Below are 20,144 nucleotides of genomic sequence, written 5' to 3' on the forward strand. Positions count from 1 at the left end.
GCACTGACAAATGGAAATAAGCAGTTGCCGAAGGGGCCCGCCCACAGAAGGAAACTAGTAGAGGTGGCGGCTGCAGTGGCGGTCGGTGCCGGACACTGCTCAGCGCCGAGGATTGGCCGCACACAAAGCTTATCTGACCTCTTCCCGTTTGCCTTCAGCCTTGATTTGTGATCCTGGGCTCTTCTGGGCTCCTCTGACCCAGTTAGCCACACCTCAAACCCAAACCATGTTCCCGGTGAAGGTGAAAGTGGAGAAATCAGGTGAGGACTCCGAGGTAGGGGGCTTTTAGGGTAGCACCAACCGATCGGGGTATGGGAGCTCCGAAAGACAGGATTATCGCCATAAGACGAACCACGCAGCTTTTTCCTGCCACCCGTCTGACTATCGCTGTCAGGCATGGAACGATTCTTGCCATCTTCATACCCTCCCGGTTTGTACTCAAGGTAGCATTGAGGTTGAATGGTGGTGGCTCAGACTCTTTGGTGCGGTGAGACATGGGGATCCCGAGCCGTGTAACTCTGAAAAGGACTCGTCTTGGCTCTGCCTCAGTTTCCCTATTTCCAGAAGTGGTCATTAACAGCAAAGGTCAAGTATTGTGCTCAGAGCCTGAAGTACAGAGAAGCTTTTAATCTTGGCCGTTACTGTATCCCAATAATCCTAGAAAGTAGGAAATGTGGTGGCTGGGGAAACCGAAGCTGAGAGAGAGGAAGTCATTTTGAGTTGGGTCCAAGTTGATGGGAAACCAGGACTGGCATGTTGAGGGCTAGTGGCACAGAATCCAGACCCCTCTTCCACCCACCCACCCCCCAAAAAGAGTAAAATGATGTGTAGGGTGTTAAATAGTATAAGTGGTAATAAAAACGAAACAGGAGAAGGTAAGATCTGACAAGATGAGGAAGAAAGCCATGAGGGTAGGTGAGGGACCAGCAAATCAGATCAAGGATACAGCTCTGAAGAGGCCCTGAAGTGGAAAACTGATTTGGCCTGTGCGAGGACAAGTAGGGAGGCCAGTGTGGTTGGAGCAGAGGGAGTGAGGTAGGGATCGTGAGGGGATGAACAGCAGAGAGCAAGAGGGAAGGGAACAGATCTTGTGGCCCCAAGTTAGGACTTCGGCTTTTGCTTAGAGGGGAATTGGGGAGCCAAGGGAGGGTTCAGAACTGAGGAGCAAGTTAATAAAAATGTCCCCCAAATGCAAAAAAGAAAAAAAAATGTGGGTGGAAGAGTAAAGGCCTGGCCACAAATAATGGTTGGGGCAGGGGTAGGCACGGTTATGGAGGCCTGTGAACACCGGGCGGAAGAGCTCAGTCCTGGGGCTCTGCAGAGCTGTAGAGTGTTCTAAGCAGGAGAGGATCAGGTTTGGTTTGGTTTTCCAAAGAGTCCTCTGGCTACGTTATGGAGGATAGATCAGAGGAGGAGATTGAGGCTGGGAGCCCAGGAGAAGTAAGGGAGAAGACCGGGGTATGGAGAGGGTAAGTGGAGAGACACTCAGGAGGCCAAATGGACAGGCCCTGGGGTTGGGGGCTGGGGTGGGGGGGGTAAGAGGTGTCTGTTATGAGGCCCAGGGAGGGATTGGGGGGCCGTGGGGCTACCCTGAAATGGCCCAGGAAAAGGGGTAAAGTTTAGAGAGGCCCCGAAGCTCGTGTGGGACCCAGTAGATGGTAGGGGCCGAGGGGATGTTCAGGGAAAGGTATCTAGGAGACCATGGGATCCCAAGGTCTAAGGTTCAGGAGAGAAGCAGGGAGGGGCTAGGGAAAGAGATGTGGGTATGATCAATGCCTTGGCTCCTGCCCAGGGCTCTTTGCTAGACTCTGAGCTGCCTCTAGCCCTTCACCCCCACCCTGTCTCTCCTCAGTGATGTTGGGAATCCCTGTGTCTCCCTGTCCCAGGGCTGGCAAAGCATGTCCCCAAGTGTCCTTCCAGGCTTTGAGCACTGGGACAGAGTGATGCTAGGTACTGGCTGAAAGAAGAGAATAAACACCCCACAAGAGTGAGAGGAGAATATTTATAACATCATCACCTCCTTAACTTCTATGATGAGGGCAGGCAAACACACAGGCGGACAGAGCCAGGAATGCAGGAAGGTGGGCCCAGATGTCATTTCCTGCCAAAAATGGATATTTTAGGTGCAGTCTCCAAATTATTTTTTTTTAAGATTTTATTTATTTATTTGACAGAGATCACAGGTAGGCAGATGGGGGGTGGGGGGAAGCAGGTTCCCTGCTGAGTAGAGATACCCCCCCCCCCTATAAGGGGCTCAATCCCAGGACCCTGGGATCATGACCTGAGCCGAAGGCAGAGGCTTTAACCCACTGAGCCACCCAGGTGCCCCTGGTCTCCAAATTATTAAGTGTTGTCCATTCAGATTTAGTTCAGATTTAAAATAACACCAAACAAAACAAAAAGTCAGCCAAACAAAACACATCTGGGGGCTAGATTCTGCACCCACTTTGAGTCTCTGCCTTATAACTGTGACTGTAGAGCCAGATGGCCTGTGTGCAAATCCTCAGCCCTGAAATTGCCTCGCTGTGTGACTTTGAGCAAGTAGCCTAACTTCTCTGTGCCTCAGTTTCATCATACATAAGATACATATCTACCTGCCAGAGTCATTTTGAAAATATAACAGGGTTAACATGTGTGACGTGCTTAGAACCATTCTTGGCAAATATGTACAACTTTATTATTATTATTACATGTTGCTCAGAGATTTATATACACCATAGGTTTATTTAAATCTCAGAACAGTCTTTGAAGTTAGGTAGCATTGGAAGGCCTATTTTCAAGATAAGGAAACAGGCTCAATGAGGTAAGGTGACTTGGCTTTGGTCACATGTGAACATGTGGGACAGTCCTGGGACCCAGGGCTTTTGCTCTTCACTTCAGTTGTCTTTGCCCACTGCCCCCTCTCAGCATGCCTGCGCCTGGCTGGAGGCTTGGATACGCATGCCCTTCCCCAGCCCAGTTGGCTACCCACCTGCCTTGGACCTGGGCACTGACTCCTGCTCGCTGTCCTCTTCCCCAGAGTTGGAGATGGCCAAGGCCCGGAACCAACTTGATGCTGTTTTGCAGTGTCTGCTGGAGAAGAGCCACATGGACAGGTTGGGATCTGGCCGGGTCATTGGGGTTGGGGGTCCTGGCACATTGGACCCTCTCTCTGGTCCTGGGTGCATCTGGGTAGGACCCCAGAGGCTGACTTAGGGAGCAGGGGGCCCAATGGAAAAGCCACTCAGTGTCTTCCCACTCGGCCTTGGGAACCCGGAGCCCACAGTTCTCTCCTGCTACCAGGGAGCGTCTGGAGGAAGAGGCTGGGAAAACCCCCTCGGACACCCACAACAAGTAAGTTTTGTGGATGGGATCTGAATCTGAGGGTTTGTGTGGGACAGCTTCCTCCCTCATCCAAGCTTCCTCCACCATACTCTTAACCAGCCCTCATGTACGGAGACCCTGTGGTGGCAGAAGCTTAGGTCCCCTCCTGGTTGACACCTCCAGCCCTGGAGGCTCAAGCAGGATGCAGGCTCTAAGGGGTCAGGGTGGGGGGGGGCCCACGTGAGCATCTCAGTCTCCCCAGGGCTCCCTTTGGGTGGTTTTGAGCAGGGGTTTGTTTGAGGGTCAGCCTGCTGACACCTTGTCTGTCCCCACAGGGATTGTTCCATTGCAGCCACTGGCAAACGGTAAGGTGGCAGGGGCCCCAGCCCACTCACTGGCAGGAGGTCGCCAGCCCTTGCCCTGGTCCTGATGTTCTCCTGCCCCGCACAGGCCATCCGCCCGCTTCCCCCACCAGCGGAGGAAGAAGAGGAGGGAAATGGATGACGGGCTGGCTGAGGGAGGGCCACAGCGATCCAGTGAGTAGGCGATGGCCCTAGAGGGCCGGCTGGGTCGGGGAGCTGTGTGAAGATGGTCACACGCCTTCCCCTCGCACTACCCTAGACACGTATGTGATCAAGCTGTTTGACCGGAGTGTGGACTTGGCTCAGTTCAGCGAGAACACCCCCCTCTACCCCATCTGCCGAGCCTGGATGCGCAACAGCCCCTCAGTGCGCGAGCAGGAGCGCTCCCCCAGCTCCCCGCTACGCCCACTGCCTGAGGACGAGGAGGTTGGACATGTGGCAGGCCCCTTCCGGGCAGCCAGTGGGGAGATGGTGAAGGGTGTCCTCTCCCAAAGCTGGTGGGATAGGCAGGCACAGGTCTCTGTGTTTGCTGGATCCGACGCAGCATACAGATGTGAACCCTTTGGCCGAGAGTGTGGATGGAACTCCTTAAAGCAGACAGACACAACCACCTGGCCTGCCAGGGGGAGGGGACAGGGCTTCCTGGGGCAGGTAGATGTGTCCTCCAAGATTAGAGGTTCCCAAAAGCTGGGGGGGCTTGACAGGGGTCCTTACTGCAACCAGGTGTAGCCACCTGCCTAGGGGAGCGGGTGAGGGTTACTGGGCTGGGTAGGAGTGATTGGGGGTCCCTGGGCTGAATAGAATAGAATCAGGGATCCCCAAAGCGACAATTCTTTGGCATGGCTCCTAAGACGGGTCCCCAGTGAGACCCTTGTGTCTGCTGTCACTGGGAAAGGCAGGAGGAGTGAAGTATGTACTGCTGGCCCTCTTCTCTAACTCTCTTGGGCCTGGCGTGGGTTCCCTTGTGTCCCCAGAGTTCGGAGGTCACCAACAGCAAGAGTCGTGATGTGTACAAGCTGCCCCCACCCACAGCCCCCGGGCCGTCTGGAGATGCTTGCAGGTCCCGAATTCCATCCCCCCTGCAGCCTGAGACCCAGGGCACCCCTGATGATGAGGTGGGTATGCAGGCTGGCCCAGGACTCTGGGGCAGATGGTACAGGGCTTGGGCATGGCCAACCCAGCCTGGCCTCTCTGTCCACGCAGCCCTCTGAGCCTGAGCCCTCACCATCCACACTCATCTACCGCAACATGCAGCGCTGGAAACGCATCCGCCAGAGGTGAGCGTCCCCGAACCTGCTTGCACCCCATGGCTTCTGTCCCAGCCGCCCAGTCCTCCCTCTGCCGCTCTACCCCCACCACAGGTGGAAGGAGGCATCTCATCGGAACCAGCTTCGGTACTCAGAAAGCATGAAGATCCTCCGGGAGATGTATGAGCGACAGTGATGTTTCCCTGCTCTTCACACATCCCCCCAATAAACATCCCCCCCCCACACCTTCACACCAACCTCCGCTCTCTCCAGCCCGCATTTCCCGGCTCAGACATAAAGCAGTTGGCGTAGCTCTAGCACGTTTATTGGGGGGAATGGTTAAGGGTGGCAGGAAATTCAAGGAGGGAGAAGGATTGTGGGGTACCAAAGCAAAAGTGGCTGGTTGGATCTTGGAAAATGGGGGGGGTTGGTATGTGAAAGGTGGATTACGTGGGCTGTGTGGCTGATGATTTGGGAATTAAGACAGAATGACTGGGTGGAGGGGGTGGTTCTGGTTAGAGTTGGGGATGGGGCTTAGGGTATCTGTGCAGTCTGAGGTTGAGGGTCCTGCTGGGCCTGGAATAGGTGTTCCAAGGTTGGGGGGCGGTCCAGAAAAGGGGTTCAGGAGTCTGGGAGGGGGTGCTGGCTGGGGGTTTAAGTCACAAGATGGGTGAGGGAGAGTAGATTGTCCAGTTGGAATGAGGGGAAGGATCCAGAATCACAAGGCCCAGGCCTTGGATGGTCTGGATATTCGAGGGGTGGAGAGGGATTATGCTTGACTGGCCTGGGGTGGGGGCAGGGCTAGCCACACCATAATCCAGTGTTGGAGAGGGAAGAGGATTAAAATGCTGCGATGTGGAGATGTTTTAATAGATGAGTCAGAAGGAAGCAGAGGAGGGAGTTCTGAGTGGGTTTACATGCCAAGAAAGTGGGGCCAGGAGACTGCAGGCTGAAGGTTGTCCCCCAGGACATGGAATCTAGGGAGGTGTCAGGAGTTTGAAAGCTTGGAGGGGGTGTGAGAACGGGAGTGTCGGTGGAATGATCTACGTTACCAGGGCAGGGTCTACGTGGGAAGGGTCAGGGTAGGATCCCAGACTGGGTGGGTGGTTTGGGCGCGCTCGGGACATCTGGCTGGGCGGAGTCAAGTCGGCTTTAAAAGAGGGGGCCTGAGGCGGCTCCCGGGTTCAGGCACGACGCCTATTTGGCAGCAGCCTGCGGCTGCGGCAGTGGAGCCTGGGGCGTTGTGGGTGCGGCCTGGATGGACAGGACGCCCTCAGGGGACAGCGCGGACGTCACGGCGGCAGGGTCAACGCCAGCCGGCAATTTGTAGCGGCGGTGGAACTCGCGCGCGATGTATCCATGCTCATCCTGGAGAGAGAAGGGACTTGAGTGGCCCCGCCCCTTCCCCATGGATGCCCCGCCCCTCCGGCCCGCGGATCCCGCCTACGCGTTCTGGCCCCACCCCTGCCAGCGGGCTCACCGGGCGCTCCTCGTGGCGCGCATGCACCTCCACGTGGTCGCCAACCACCTTGACGGCGATTTCCTCCGGGGAGAAGTGCTTCACATCCAGCAGCACCGAGAAATGCCCGGGCTCCGTCGGGACCTAAGCACAGCCCGATCGTCATCACCCGGGCGAGGCCCCCAGGAGCCCACAGGGCCCCTCCCCCATCGGTTCTGGGGCTGCCCCTGTCTCAGGCCTCCGGAACTGGGCAGTCCCCTTTCCCACTCGTAGCCCCAGAATAAGTGCTATCACCCGTCCCCCTGTAATCACTGAGATTCTCTCATCCAGAGTGATGAGGCCCTCTTCCCCTGCAAGGTCAGGGACCTCCGCTCTCACAGGGTAAGGCCTGCCCCCTCCCCCAGTGTCAGAGTGTCCTTTGGACACAGAATCCCCAGCCCCCTATACCTCAGAACTCCTGATGCCCTTACTGCACACCAACGCCCCCCCACCACCAGGAATTGCCAAGATGCCTCTTCCCCCCTAGCTTCCAGTGTCGTCTTTTTACCCTCCCACTGGAGTCACGGGGCCGCTTACGCCCTCCACAGTTACAGTACTCTCCCCCCAACTTCTCAGAGTAGCCAGCCCCCCCTCTTTCTCAAGTCACAGGACCCTTCCTCCCCCTCTGTCTCTCCAGGAGACCACATACAGTCTCCAAATTCTTCCCCGAGAAATGACAAAACATTCCCTCCCCTCAGGAGCCCCTGGGAACCCCATCCCCTTCAGAGTAACTGAGCGCCCCCTCTTCCCAGATTTCCCGGTCATCAGCCTCCCTCAGAGTCACCAAAGCTCGCCCCCGAGTGACGGCCCCCACCCTATCCGTGACTCAGTCATTCCAGCCCCTCAGAGCTGAGACCCTCCTCAGATGACCAGGGGCCTCCCACCCGCCTCAGTAATCCGGCCTGTGAGATTCCATACTCAGGAACTCTGGAAGCCCCTCTTGAGTGGCTGGACTCTCCACCCGGCTCAAAGTCGGGGGACATTCCTCACCGCCCCTTCGGGATGACCGGGGCCCCAAGCCTTGCAAGTGGTCGAGTTACCGCCCTCCCCCAGGCCTGGCACCTGGGCGGTAGGCAGCGCCACGCTGGGTGCGCGCAGGTAGTAGGGGGCCAGTGAGGCGGGGCAGAGCGCAGCCAGCTCGGCCTCCAGCAGCCCCTCGCCGAAGCGCTGGTCGAAGAGGCGCCCAGGCGCCGAAAGCCCGGGCAACGGGGCCGAAGCGCGGCGCAGCCAAGACGGCTGCACAGGCACGGGGATCTCCATCCTGCTTCGCCGCCGCCGCCGCCGCCGCCCCTAGGCTCTGCAGTGCCCCTGCGTGCGCTGCAGCGGCTCTTATAGTACGCCTTGTGTCCGCCCCTCGGCGGGCCGCCCGGGGACATTGGGACCGCGGCCAGCCCCGGCCATTAATAGAGCCTTATTTAGAAAGCCCAACAATGACTTGGCCATTTATTAAGCGCCTGCTGGATGCCAGAGAGGTGATCCCCCGCTTTCCCAATGGGGAAACTAAGGCTGAGGAGGCGGAGCCTTGACGGCGCAGCATTTGGGACCCAGGGCCCGAAAACCCCACCGCAGAGTTCGCAGTCCCTTTAATTCACTCCCGCCCCGCAGGCAGCCCTGGGGATGACGCAGACGGCGGTCTTAAGAGCAGATTCTTGGGTACAGGGAATGTGGTAGCCAGCCAGGCTGTCAGGAGGACACAGAACAGACCCTACTCCCATCTCAGCAGAACACTGGGCCCAGCCCCCCAGCAAGCCGGGCCTAATTCGGGGCCTCTGACTCAGCCTCGGGTGAGCAGGGTAGCGGGGTCTGCCAGGTGAGCAGCGGCCAGAGGGCGCGGGCACGAACAGTCCAGGCTGGCCCCCCAGGGGCCGCGCGCCGGGCCCGAAATAGCTCGTTTTGATCCCACCACCTCGGCTAGGAGCCCAGGCCTGGCACTTAGCGCAACCAGCTGCTCCTGCAGCAAGACGGGAAGTGGTTAATGACTCCGCGGGACCGGTTGGCTGGCGCGACTGATGGAGGGGCGGCAGTTAGAGAGGCGACAGACTCCCCGATTTGCCCTGTACGCGAGAAACGGTGGTTACTTTGGAATCCAGACAAGCTTTCGGCAGCAAAAGTGGGAGTGGCCATTGCCACGGCTGGAAAGAGAGTACTTTATGACCCCCCCGCTAACAGCGAGCTCACCCTCGGATCCTTTCCATTGGTTCACAGGCTTGCCAATTACTGCTGCGCGCTACGGTTCTCCAATCAAACACGCCCTCTCAGTTAGGCCGAAGGTACGGCCAGTTGTGCGACATCTCCCTTTGGCCGCTTCCCAGTTACTTTTATTTTATCCTCCATCATTGGTCGCCCTGGAGGCCGCTCTCTTCCCGCGCGGGCACTCCGGGAGAGGGGCGGGCCTAGCCAGGCATTGCTAAGCAACAAAGATGCACCGAGGCTCAGCTCAGTGAGGGAGCGGAGCTGGCGGAAGCGCCCAGGTAGCTGCTGGATGGATCGCAGGTGAGGCCGATCCTCCTCCCGGGGACCCCAGGAGGCCTGGGGAGGACCTAGAGTGAGATGAACCCAGCGTCGGGTCCGGTTTGCTAGGGTCCGGAGTCTCTATTTTTAAACCGCACTGGAACTACGACTTCCAAGATGTTCCACATCCGCCGGCAGCGCCAGCTTTGGACTTCACCATCTCGGGGTCCCATAGCGTCTTACGTTCCGCTTTCCAAGTAGCTCCAAGGGCTTTTCGTTTTCCTCCACAGGTGTCCAGTGTCATCTCGGGAGTTAAATTTCTGAATTTTAAAACTGCCCCAGATTCCTGTGGGTGTTGGTTTTTAACTTTATTGCTTAGACGGAGCCCAGTTGCTTTTGGGGATTGTAGTCCTTTTACCATTTACACCTTAGTGTACCCAGGACTTTATGGGAAATGTACAGTGTAAGGGGTTAGCCGTGGTTCTCAACCCGAGCTCCACGTCAAAATCACCTGGGACGGTGCGGAAGAGATACATATGACTAGCCCGCTTCCAGATAGTATGATTCTTTTCGGCTTGGGGTGAGGACCGTGTATATGTATTTTTAAAACGCTCCTTTATTGGATTCAGGCTTAAGAACCACCAGTTGGCAGTTCTTGGTTTTCTGAGACTGCCCCCAAGGGCTGGTGGGTAATGGAGCCTCTAGTATCATTATCTTGAATGTGCAGCACTGCTTCATGGGAATTATAGTTCATCTCTTCCTGGAATCTATGGGAATGGTAATTTGGTTCTCCCCTCCTCTTCCCAACCCTGAAACCTGACCACCCCACAACCCCCAATAGGAAGGCTCTGCCTGCCAAACTCACTCTCCTCTTGCAGTCTGCCAGTTTTCTCCATCCAAGACAGCCCCCTTGAGGATACTGCCCTGGATCAAAGCCACTATTGGCCATCTGGAAGCCAGACTTGGCACCCCAAGGTGAGGACACTCCATAGAGAGTGCTGTGTGTGAGCCCAGTGGTGAGGGAGTGACAACCAGAGGGAAGGAGGACATGTGATGAGAGACAGGGGTGAGAGATTAAGAGACAGTCCCTCCTCCCCTCCCCATGGCTCTGTCCTCACCCAGTCTTCTGTCATCTGGATCCCCTGTTGTAGCCCCCAGTCACTCTAAGTCGTAACCATTGTGGGATATGTTTCCTCCCCTCTCGACTCGACTAAGACAAACTTCACGTGTGCCTTCATTCCCCTACAGGGATGACCCATCCACCCTCAGTTTCTTCTCTCCCTACCTCCCTATCTTAGACCCTGGCCCCATCCAGGTCCCAGAGATCCAGGCCCCCAGAAGCTCCGAAGGCTCTGGCCACAGGTCCCAACTCCTCTGAACTGTTTGAAGAGTCCTGGCCATCCAGCTCAGAAAGCCCTTCCCCGCTCAGCACCACTGAAGGACAGATGGGAACCTCTCTGTCACCCACCCTGGTCGACAGCAGGGAGTCCGTGGTGGCCAAGTAAGTCCCAGCAGCCCTGGGGGAGAGAAGGGTTTGGATCAGGAGGGGGTAGGCATCCCATAATAATCACCATAGCAAGAGTTGTTTATGCAACACTTTTAGGAACACGCTTTATGTGTGCTGTTAAGAGGTCTGGAGGTAGGCTGTCTGGGTTCAAATCCCAGCTCTGTCACTTACCCTCTGTACGATCTGGGCCTCAGTTTCTTCATCTGTAAATTGGGGGTATTAACAGCATATATCCCCTAGGGCCGTTTTAAGCTTTCCATGAGTTACTGTCTATAAAGTATCTAGAACCAGTGCTATCACATAGTGAGCCCTTGGATTTGTAGCATCCAAGTTCAGCTGCTCTACCAAACAGCCCCAAATTACTTGTGGCTTAATCAAGAGAGCATTTATTTCTCCCTCACGCAACAGTCCAGGCAGAAGCAACGAAGGCCAACACGGCAGCCTCCGGCTCAGGTGTCAGGGACATGGTTTGCTTCCTGTCTTGTTGCCTCCCATCACTAGGCTGTTGCCCTTTCCTTTATGAACCAGAATGGCTCCCAACCACATCCACTTTCCAGAATCACATCTCCTCATCTCCAAACCCTGCTGGTCAAGAACCTAGTTATGGGGCCATAAAACTGTAGGGACCTCTGAGAAATGTATCTGCGGGAGAGTGGCTATGGGCCTAGTATTATACGGTCTTATATAATACTGCATTACTCTAGAAGAGAGAACAGATGGTTGAGGGACAAGCACGAGGTACTGCCAAAGTATTTGATAAACATCACTATTGTTATTGTTATTATTATTTGGCGCTCCTCGTTCACCCACCTCCCATTCTCTGATGCTCACAGGTACATAAACCGGTTCCGTCAGGCTCAGCCCACCAGCCGAGAGGAGCGCCAGCCTGCAGGCCCAACCCCAGCTGACTTTTGGTGGCTCCGGCCTGAATCTCCAGACACCAGCAGTCAACTTGCTGCAGGTACCAGCTTCAGTCCTGTCCACTGCCGGCCTAAAACCTTTCCTGATCAATGCCCCCAGCAGACATTCCCCATGCCTACCTAAAAATCAACTGGGGCTTCTCAGCAGGAGCCAATGAACCAGAAGGAAGACCCAGTACAGCAGTCCCAATTCTTGCCAAGGTGGCCAGTGCATCTCAGGCTAAGGCTGTGGCCCCCCTTGAGGAAATGAAGCAGGTGATATATATTCTCATCTACTTTCTTCCCTGTGTACCTGAACTGACACCACCAGTCCTAGGATAGAATTACAGAGTCGATCCCCAATTCAAGGAAGCTTAAAGAAAAAAGGAGGATTTGTTGGCTCATGCAATCAAGAAATCCAAATGTATATGCTTTCAGGCATGGCTGGATGCAGGTGTTTAAATGGTTTTAGGAGGAACTTGACTCTCTTGACTCTCTGTTCCTCTTTCTTGGGCTCAGTCTCAGGCAGGCTTTCCCCTTGAAGTAGAGAACGTGTCCCCAGTGACTCTTGGCTTCTAGCTTACATAATCACTTTAGTGGAAAGAGGAGCATTTTCCAGTAGTTCCATCCAGAGCCCCAGAGCTTACTCTCATTCATTCATTCTTTTTTTTTTTTTTTTCCTTTTTGCTATTCGTTTATCTTTGAGCCAGTTGCTGTGGAATCAGAGGACAGATTGTTGTGATTAGCCAGGCCTGGTCAGGAATGTGGGGTCAACCCTTCTCCCACAATAATGACTACAAGGAGGGGTGTTAATCCCCAGAGGAAAACTGTATCCCCCTTCCCTGGGGAGAGGAGTGGATTCCTTAGATGGCTTACCAGCATGTGAGCCTATCAGCTGTAACACAGACCTGTACTCCAGGTCTTGTGTCCAAAATCTTTTTCCCAGCACCCTTTAAGATGGGGCTAGCCTCTAATCCCTCTTCCCTCACAGAGCCTCAACACATGGAACTCATCCCTGCTGGACCTGGAGACACTGAGCCTACAGAGCAGAGCTGCCAGGCTGCTCAGACACAGGTAGGTGCCTTCCGTGCCCCCATCCTCCTGCCCCCACACCCCCCTTCTCCGCCAGCTCCAGGCCCCGCCCACTGACTCTGAGACCCCTGTTGCCTTGCTTGTGCTTTTTCCCTACAGCAAGGCATCCATCTCTGCCTCCTCACTAAGCCCTAGCGATACCAGCAGCTCCTCATTCCCAGTCAGCTCTGATGGCCTCTCTCCCTTCTCCGTGACCTTCACCCCTGACTTCAGCAAGGGCTCTGACCCCAAGGCACATGGTAAGTTCTGAGGCAAGGATCGAGAAGAGACTGGATGTGAATCCCAGCTCTGACATCTACCTGCTATGTGACCTGGGGCCTCTCTGGGCCTCTCTGTTTCTCCAAGTTTTAAATCAGCAATAAATGAGTTGAGGGTACAGGGAGCTCTTGCAACAGTCCTCACAGTACCAGTTGTTAACATGGCACGTTCTCTCTCTGCCTCCTGTTTGCAGTTCTGAACACAAATTTCCAAAATCTGAAGGCTTTTTCCTCATTTGGCCCTGTACCTGCTTGGACAGCAAAATCTGACCAAAAGAATATGAAGGCTGTTTATCATCTCTCTGTATCTCATTGAGGGTGAATAGACATACTTTTTGCTATGGCTGTGTTACCTTGAACCACAGGAAACTTGTCCTTGTTAGTAAAAGATGGTTGAGTATGGACAGTTTCATATTGTTCAACCAAATACTAATGTGTTTCAGTCTAGGGTTCTGAGCCAGCCCTCTGCTGGTGCTGGACATACGATGTGATTTCGCCGAAGCAGGCAAATTGTTGAACTCCTAATTCCGGCCACCTGAAGTCTTCAGATTTCAGAGATGGGATTATGGACCTGGATTACTGTTACTCCATGGCCAGGTCCTGGGACGCAGTGGTGCACAGGACAGATCCTGTCCATGTCCCATGGGGTTCGAGTGAATGGGGACAGGCAGGCACAGAAAACAGGTGCACCTGCGTGGTATGTGATCCTGGCGGAGCTCTCGCTTGTCTGATTCTTTGCTTCTTTTCAGCTTCACCTCACCTTTCATTCACCTCTCCTTCCTAAGCCTCAGTGTTCTCATCTGCAAAATGCAGATAAAGCTAGTATCTACTTCGTGAGTTGTCCTTTAAATTTACTCATCCTTTCATCTAAAAAGCATTGAATATCTATTGTGGATGAGGCCCTGGGAGGGGACTTGGGGAGTGAACCAGGTGGAATCCTGGAAGGTGTGGTCCCACCTTCATGGTCCTCATAGGACCATGTGGGCCAGAAAGTAGCCACATAACCCCACAAACACATGTGAAATGTAAGCAGAAATGAGGGCCCTGTAAGAGAGGACGGTGATGCTGGGAAGTCAGAGAAGGCCTTCTTGGAAGAGGTGCTAAGTGGAGACCTGAACAACGAAGGTGGGGACAACACCCCTGCAGCATATACGGAGGACCTAAGGTGGAAGGGAGCACGGTGCAGATAATGGACTAGAAAAGGCAGGGGCGCGGGTGTTTGAGAGTAGTATGGGGTCAGGTGGAAGAGATTGGCAGGGGTCAGATTACATCGGGCCATAGAAGCATGGGAGGCATTTGGTCATTATCTTAGTACTGGGGAGCCATGGGAGGGTTCTGAGCAGGGAGGGATTCAATCTTTCTTGGGTTGTAACAGACTCCCTCTGGCTGCTGTCACCCCCTTCCACTCCCCCTCTACCGCCCCACCGTGAGAGATGCTGGTAGTTTCTCTTGGGCCAGAGCTTAAGGAATAGAGTAGAGGGAAGGGGCCAGCTTTGGAAGTAGAGTCACAGGAAACAGAAGGGAGTGGGAGAGAGAAAGATCCAGGATGACACCCCCTTCTCTGTGCAGCATCAGATGGTGGGGCTTCATAGAGCTTGATCTTGACCGATGAAGTTATGCTCTGGGTGCTCAGAATAACGTCCATTTGCCCCACTGAACTGAGGACAGCCTATGGCCCTCCCCTGGGTCACTGCTGTATCCCTGGACCCTGCAGTTCAATATAATAAATAGTTCCTTTGGCATTTATGCCCAGATACTGATGGCACCAGCCTTGTTCTTGACACTGCAGATGTAGTGATGGTCAGATAGACGAAAACCACTGTCCTTGGGTAGCTGCCATTGCATAGGGAGAGAGAAGCAAGCAAAGAAGTATCACACTGAATATGTTAGAAAGCAGAAAGAGCTAAGAAGGAACCTGGAACAGGAAAGAGGATATGGGCTGGCAGTTGTTGCAGTTTTAAATAGACTGGCCAGGGAAGGCCCCCCTAAGAAGGTGATACTGAGTAAAGATCTGAAGCATGGGAGGGATGGAACCGTGTGCATCCAGGAGGGAACAGCACTCCAAGCAGTGGGAAGCACAAATGCAAAAGCTTGCTTTTTACCAGGACAGGGGAGGGTTCCAATCCAGGAGGGCCCTGACCTGACTCAGGTGTTCCCAGGCTCCCTCTGGCTGTGGGGGGTGTGGAGGGGTGTGGGGGGTTAGACAGGACAGATTGGGAGGACAGAAGTAGACTAGAGAAGATCCTGCTGTGGGGCTGGCCTCAGGAAATGGCAGTCAAGACAGGGAGAAGTGGGCAGATTCTGGAGAATCTTTCTTGTTCACTGCTGTGAACACCATGTCCAGAACAGTGCCTGGCATATAGGAAGAACTCAATAAATATTTGCTGATGAATAAAGAACTGAATGACGACAGGTTAAGAAGCCCATGAGTGCTCTTGCCTCTGACTCTGCTCCCTTTCTCACTTCCTGCTTGGGAGAGGAGCTGGGACATTATCTGGAGAGCCTGTCTGAATACCTTTCTGGTACAGTCAGAGGGGGTATGCACAGGCTGTCCTTGGTTTGCTCATCACACCAGCCCGTGGCCTTACCCTTCCTCCTTCTACTTACCCCACAGCAACACCAGCGCCTGCCTCCATCCCTGCGCCAGCCCAGGTCTCCTCCCAGGCACCCCTGCGTCCAGAGGATGACATTCTATACCAGTGGCGGCAGCGGCGGAAGCTTGAACGGGCTCGGGCTCAGGCTCTAGGAGGGCAGGGTGATGGAACCTGGGTACTACCCCAGACTCCTGCCCTCACCACTCCAGTGAGACTCGGCAGGGGTGGGGGTAGGGGTGAGGGTTGGGGAATGAGGTGGGGAGCTTGAGGGGGCTGGAGGGAGGGATGCTAAGGGAAGTTGGAGGAAGGGGAAGCCAGAAAGGGACTGAAGAACCCTCTGCCCTTTTTCTCCCTTTCCCGTCCCTGCCCCCATTTGTCTACAGGCCCTTTCTGCCCCTGCAGAGACTCTCGGCTCCCTGGGAACCCAGCCTCCCTGCGTCCCACGTTGGGCCAGTGTGGCCCGACCTGGGCCCCTGGAGGCCTTCTATATGGAGAGATCTCCTATTCCCCCAGGGTTCTCTCCACACATCTTTTGGGGTCCCAGCCCCCATGGGTTCTTCTGGGCCCCGCAGTCTGGTCCCTGGGTATCTCTCGGGGCCATTCCTCCTGCGCCGTCAACCCCTGTGGCTCTGGCTGCCACCTCCCTGCCCCCCGCCTCTACCCCGGCACCCGCAGCTTCCACCCTCCCGCCCCCAGCCGCCCCCCAGGACCCGCCCACTCCTGCTCCAGGCTGTCCCGCCCAGCCCGAGAGGCAGGGCCCCAAGCCTCAGAGTAGCAGAGCCCGGTGCCAGGAGTCGGCTGGGGCAGTCCTGGCAGCTGACGAGGGGCCTGGTCCCCAGCTCAGAGGCGCCCTGGGCCAAGTAGTATCGGCTCGGCTCTTCCCCGACGGCCTGGAAGACACGCCTCCTCACCTTGAGAACCCACCTCTACCCGAGGGTGAATCTCTGAAAGTCAAAGCCACACAGCCCCAAACCAAGATTGCGCCACATCGCTCAGAGGTCACGCCCCCTCTATCTGGATCACGATTTCCCAAGGCACAAACTCTGCGAAGTCGGTCTAAAGCCGAGTCTCGGAAAGCCAAGGCCACGCTCCCCCTAGCGGTGTGGGAGCCTAGGAAAGACAAAGACACTCCCTTGGCTGAAGCTGGGTGTCAAGCGCCTAAGGTCCCGCCCACTCCAGCTGAGGAGGCGTTTCCTGGCGCCAGGGCTCCGCCCCCTTCCTTCAAGGCGGGGTCTCTCAAGGCGGCTGCGGCTCCCTCTTCTGCTGCTGGCCACACCCCCTCAGAAGATCTGTTCTGCCAGGCTGCCCGACTTCTAGAGGAGGCGGAAGGTGAGCTGATGTGCGTGGCTGCGCGGATCTGGAGGGCAGTCCAGCACCTTACGAGTCGACATCCTGGCGCTCGCCCTTTCCCCCCTAGACTCTGACGGCAGCGAGTTCCAGGACGACCCGGTACTTCAGTTGCTAAGAGTTAAGAGGTCCGAGCTGAGACGCCAGAAAAGGTGACCGTCGCCGGGATATACAACACCCCGTTCCCAGAGCCATCCACCACCCCAGACTCCAATCCTGAGCACATAACCTGAGCCTCTACTATCCTGGCTTTTTTTGCAGGAAAGTGGACGCCCAACTATGCCTCTTACTGGAGCACACTGGAGACCCAGGGACTTGGTCTCCTCCAACCAGGTCGCCCCCCCAGGTCCCCAGGAAGGCGTCTGCAGAGGGAAGGAGTTCCTCTTGAGACCAGACGACATTGAATTGTATAAATTATGTTTTTCCCAACACAATATATTATTTTTTTCACGTTACTGATTGTCTCTGAGAAAGTTGTTCAGGAAAGGCTGAGGGTCATGCTAATTTAGAGAAATAGCTCCCTCCCGCCCCAATCCACCCCCTGCCTCACCCCCACTGTAGTTCCCCACCGACCGTTGGCACAGTTGGCACAAAATCTCTTCCCGTTTCCCCTCTGAGGAATCCTCTCTGAGGTCCGGAGAGGGGGAGGGGTTCCAGGCCAGATTTCAGGCAAGACTGAGACCTTAGTTGACTCTCAGCTCAGAAGCGGACCCTCCTGACTCAGCTGAAACCAAAGGGCTGTGTTCTGGGCTAATGAAGCTAATGGGGTCATCAGAGTGCTGGACAATGGTCAGTCCTCAGTCCGCAGCCTGCTTGAGCCCACAACAGCATTCAGTGTGCTCATCCCTCTCTCCTTGGAACACTTCCTTCCCCTCTTCCCAGTGCCCCACCCTTCTCCTCACCTCTCTGGTCACACCTTGTCATTGGCCCAGCCTGTCCCTTGAAGATATCCCAGGTCCCTGGCCTTAACTGTATGTATTCATTCCCAGGTGCTCTCATCTAGCTTCACCTGTCTGGACTTTTGAAAAACCTGTTGTTTTGCCTGTAAATTCCTTGATGCACTTCCCATTAAGAAGTAGAGTCAGTGTCCCTTCTCCCTGAAACTAGGTAGAACTTTGGGGACTGCCTCAACAAATAGAATACAGAGGAAATGACACTGCTTTAAGTTTCTAAACCAGATTAGAAAAGATGATACAATTTCCATCTGGTGGCCCAGCATCCCCTCTGTTTTGTGTGCTTTGGAGCCCTGGGCTGCCATGTAAAAAGTACAGTTGCCCTACTGAGGGATTTTGGTTACACAGGTGTATGCACTTGTCAAGATTCAGTGAAAATTCTGAATTTTATTGTAGGTAGAGTTGATCTCAAAATAAAAACAAATATTGAACTCTAGTTAAAGATATGCATGCTGAAGTGTTTAGGGGACAGTATACCAATATCTTATTTATTCTGAAATATATCCAAAAAAATAGTGAGACTATTGGAATAGAATGAATAGAGTAATAGGTGAATGTAGATACAGTAAAATGTCGGTGGTAGGATCTAAGTGGTGGGTATATGGGTGTCTACTGTGAAATTCTTCAACTTTGCTATATGTTAGAAACTTTTCATAATAAAATATTGGGAGAATTTATTATTAGGATTATTTTGATATCTGTATTTATTAAAAAGGGAGGATAGAACAGGTTTCTGTTAAAAGTAGCTTCTGATGGCTCCTGGGTGGCTCAGTCAGATAAGTGTTTATTTGATTTTGGCTCAGGTCATGATCCTGGAATCCTGGGATTGAGTCCCGTGTCAGACTCCCCACTCAACAGGGAGGCTGCTTCTCCCTCTGCCTTTCTCCCTGCTGGTGCTCCTTCTCTCAAATAAAGAAAGAAAGAAATCTTTTTTAAAAAGTAGCTCTGTATATCATAGACATGGTATATATTTGTTTTCAGCCTTTTTGAACAAACCATACATTTAAATGACATTTTAAAAAAAGGAAATTGCTGTTTAGATATAAAGAGAAATGAAAGATGTTTATAGTAGCAGAACTTGATCTAGTTGGGGGTGACTGGAGCCTAGAAGAATTTCTGAGGAAGTTACGCTTAAGCTGAGACAGGTAGGAATTAACTCATTGACAAAGGGCCATTCTAATTACTATTGCTGGATTATAAATCATCCCCAAAATTTAATGGCATAAAACAATCATTTTATTATGTTCATGGATTCTGTGAATCAGAAATTCGGACAGGGCACAGTTGGGGACAGCTTATTTCTGCTCCATGATGTTTAGGGGTTCAACTGGAAAGACTCAAAGGTGACTTGACAGCCAGGGACAGAATATCTGGAGCTTCTTCACTTACAAGTCTGGCACCAGGGCTCAGATGACTCCAAGGCTGGGCTCAGATGGGACTGTAGCCTGTGGTGCTTACACATGGTCTCTCCACAGGGCTTGGGCTTCCTCAAAGCATGGCTTCCTGGCCATAGGTGCACTTCTCACATGATGCCGCAAAGCTCTGGAGCTAGTCATTCCAGCAGACAAAAAGGAAGATGCATTGCTTTTTTGCAACTTAGCCTCGGACATAGCACGTCAATTCCACTATTCTCTGTTGGTTGAAGTTGTCAGTCTTGCTCATATTCAAGGGGTAGAGGACACAGACTCCAGCTTTTCATGAAAGCAGTGTCAAGGAATTTGCAGTCATTTTAAAGACTGCAGGCAATGGGAACATCATGTAAGAAATCCCTGCAATGGGAGTGAAGTCAGCAAGTTCAATAAGCTGAAATAAGTAACTCTAAATTGACCCCTCCTCAGCATTCCCTTTCCCCAATCCTGGCTTAATTTTTTATCCTTAGAATTTATCACCTTCTGATTTGCTATATTTTTGAATATTTTGTTCATTGTTTTCTCCCACCAGCTTTTGAGCCCCATGTGAGCAGGATATCTTTTCCCTTGTTTTAGTTACTGATGTAGCCACAAAATAAGTAACTAGAGTTTTTGAAAGAGTGAATAAATCAAAGCGGTACTCTCTGAGGTGAGGGCCCCTGTTGAGAACACGACCAGGGGGAAAGTTCTCTTGGAAAGGACGTTGTTAATAGCCTTTTTTGGGTCTGGCTCAAGTCAGAGGCGGAACGATTGGGACTGGCTTTATGAGAGGTGTGGTCTTGTTTCTGGCATTGCGGGCTAAACCAGTTCCTAGGGAAAAGGAGTCAAAGCTGGAGGCCGGCCTGTAAGAAGCAGTAGAGCAGGAGGCAAGGGCAAATATCCAGTGGGGAGGGCAAGGCCGAGTCGCAGAGTGCCTAGGATAACGTCCCAGGCAGGGTATCTGAGTCCGTGAAAACCGTCCACGGGCAAATGCCCTCAGTATTCTGTGGGTGGTGTCGGGGTCAGGACTGACAAGCTGGAGCTACAGGATTGAGACGTTGAAAAGCTTCCTGGGGATGGAGAAAAGCTCTGAGGCCATGGAAGAACCCAACTAAGAGTGTCAAAGGGGGAAAAAAGTGTCAGAGGACTGGTCACTGAGAATGGACTAAGGGGAGGGCTCAATGCTTAGTGTTAGAAGTGTAGGAAGCAAAGCATAAAGAACCTAGGGGTGTGTCTCAGGAGGGCA

At 53.7% G+C, this 20,144-nt stretch overlaps 3 protein-coding genes across 4 annotated transcripts; 2 read left to right on the forward strand and 1 right to left on the reverse strand.

Moving 5' to 3' along the window:
• On the forward strand, window positions 1-5,153 carry LIN37 (lin-37 DREAM MuvB core complex component). Of its 2 annotated transcripts, none has more exons than XM_047709638.1 (9): window positions 1-260; window positions 3,020-3,095; window positions 3,280-3,333; window positions 3,639-3,668; window positions 3,754-3,839; window positions 3,925-4,091; window positions 4,640-4,780; window positions 4,869-4,942; window positions 5,027-5,153. In XM_047709638.1, the coding sequence occupies exons 1-9, from the start codon at window positions 227-229 to the stop codon at window positions 5,106-5,108; spliced, it is 744 nt and encodes a 247-aa protein (XP_047565594.1). In that variant the 5' UTR covers window positions 1-226; the 3' UTR covers window positions 5,109-5,153. The 2 variants fall into 2 exon arrangements, with proteins under 2 accessions (XP_047565594.1, XP_047565595.1); XM_047709639.1 differs by having other exon boundaries at window positions 14-260; window positions 3,283-3,333.
• Window positions 5,154-5,220: 67 nt separating this feature from the next.
• HSPB6 (heat shock protein family B (small) member 6) lies at window positions 5,221-7,724 on the reverse strand. The gene is made up of 3 exons (XM_047709661.1): window positions 7,473-7,724; window positions 6,393-6,515; window positions 5,221-6,280 (listed from the first exon to the last, which is right to left on the reverse strand). Exons 1-3 carry the CDS (start codon window positions 7,668-7,670, stop codon window positions 6,110-6,112), a joined length of 492 nt encoding a protein of 163 aa, XP_047565617.1. The 5' UTR covers window positions 7,671-7,724; the 3' UTR covers window positions 5,221-6,109.
• Window positions 7,725-8,051: 327 nt separating this feature from the next.
• PROSER3 (proline and serine rich 3) lies at window positions 8,052-18,187 on the forward strand. The gene is given in 13 exon segments (XM_047709396.1): window positions 8,052-8,466; window positions 8,616-8,680; window positions 9,740-9,836; window positions 10,160-10,362; window positions 11,202-11,329; window positions 11,437-11,543; window positions 12,259-12,341; window positions 12,459-12,598; window positions 15,231-15,418; window positions 15,594-16,539; window positions 16,628-16,709; window positions 16,819-16,888; window positions 16,890-18,187. Coding segments are annotated over 13 exon segments (2,262 nt in total). The 5' UTR covers window positions 8,052-8,385; the 3' UTR covers window positions 16,962-18,187.
• Window positions 18,188-20,144: the final 1,957 nt, after the last annotated feature.

The sequence above is a fragment of the Lutra lutra genome, chromosome 17 (genome assembly GCF_902655055.1).
Source record: "Lutra lutra chromosome 17, mLutLut1.2, whole genome shotgun sequence".
NCBI lineage: Eukaryota > Metazoa > Chordata > Mammalia > Carnivora > Mustelidae > Lutra > Lutra lutra.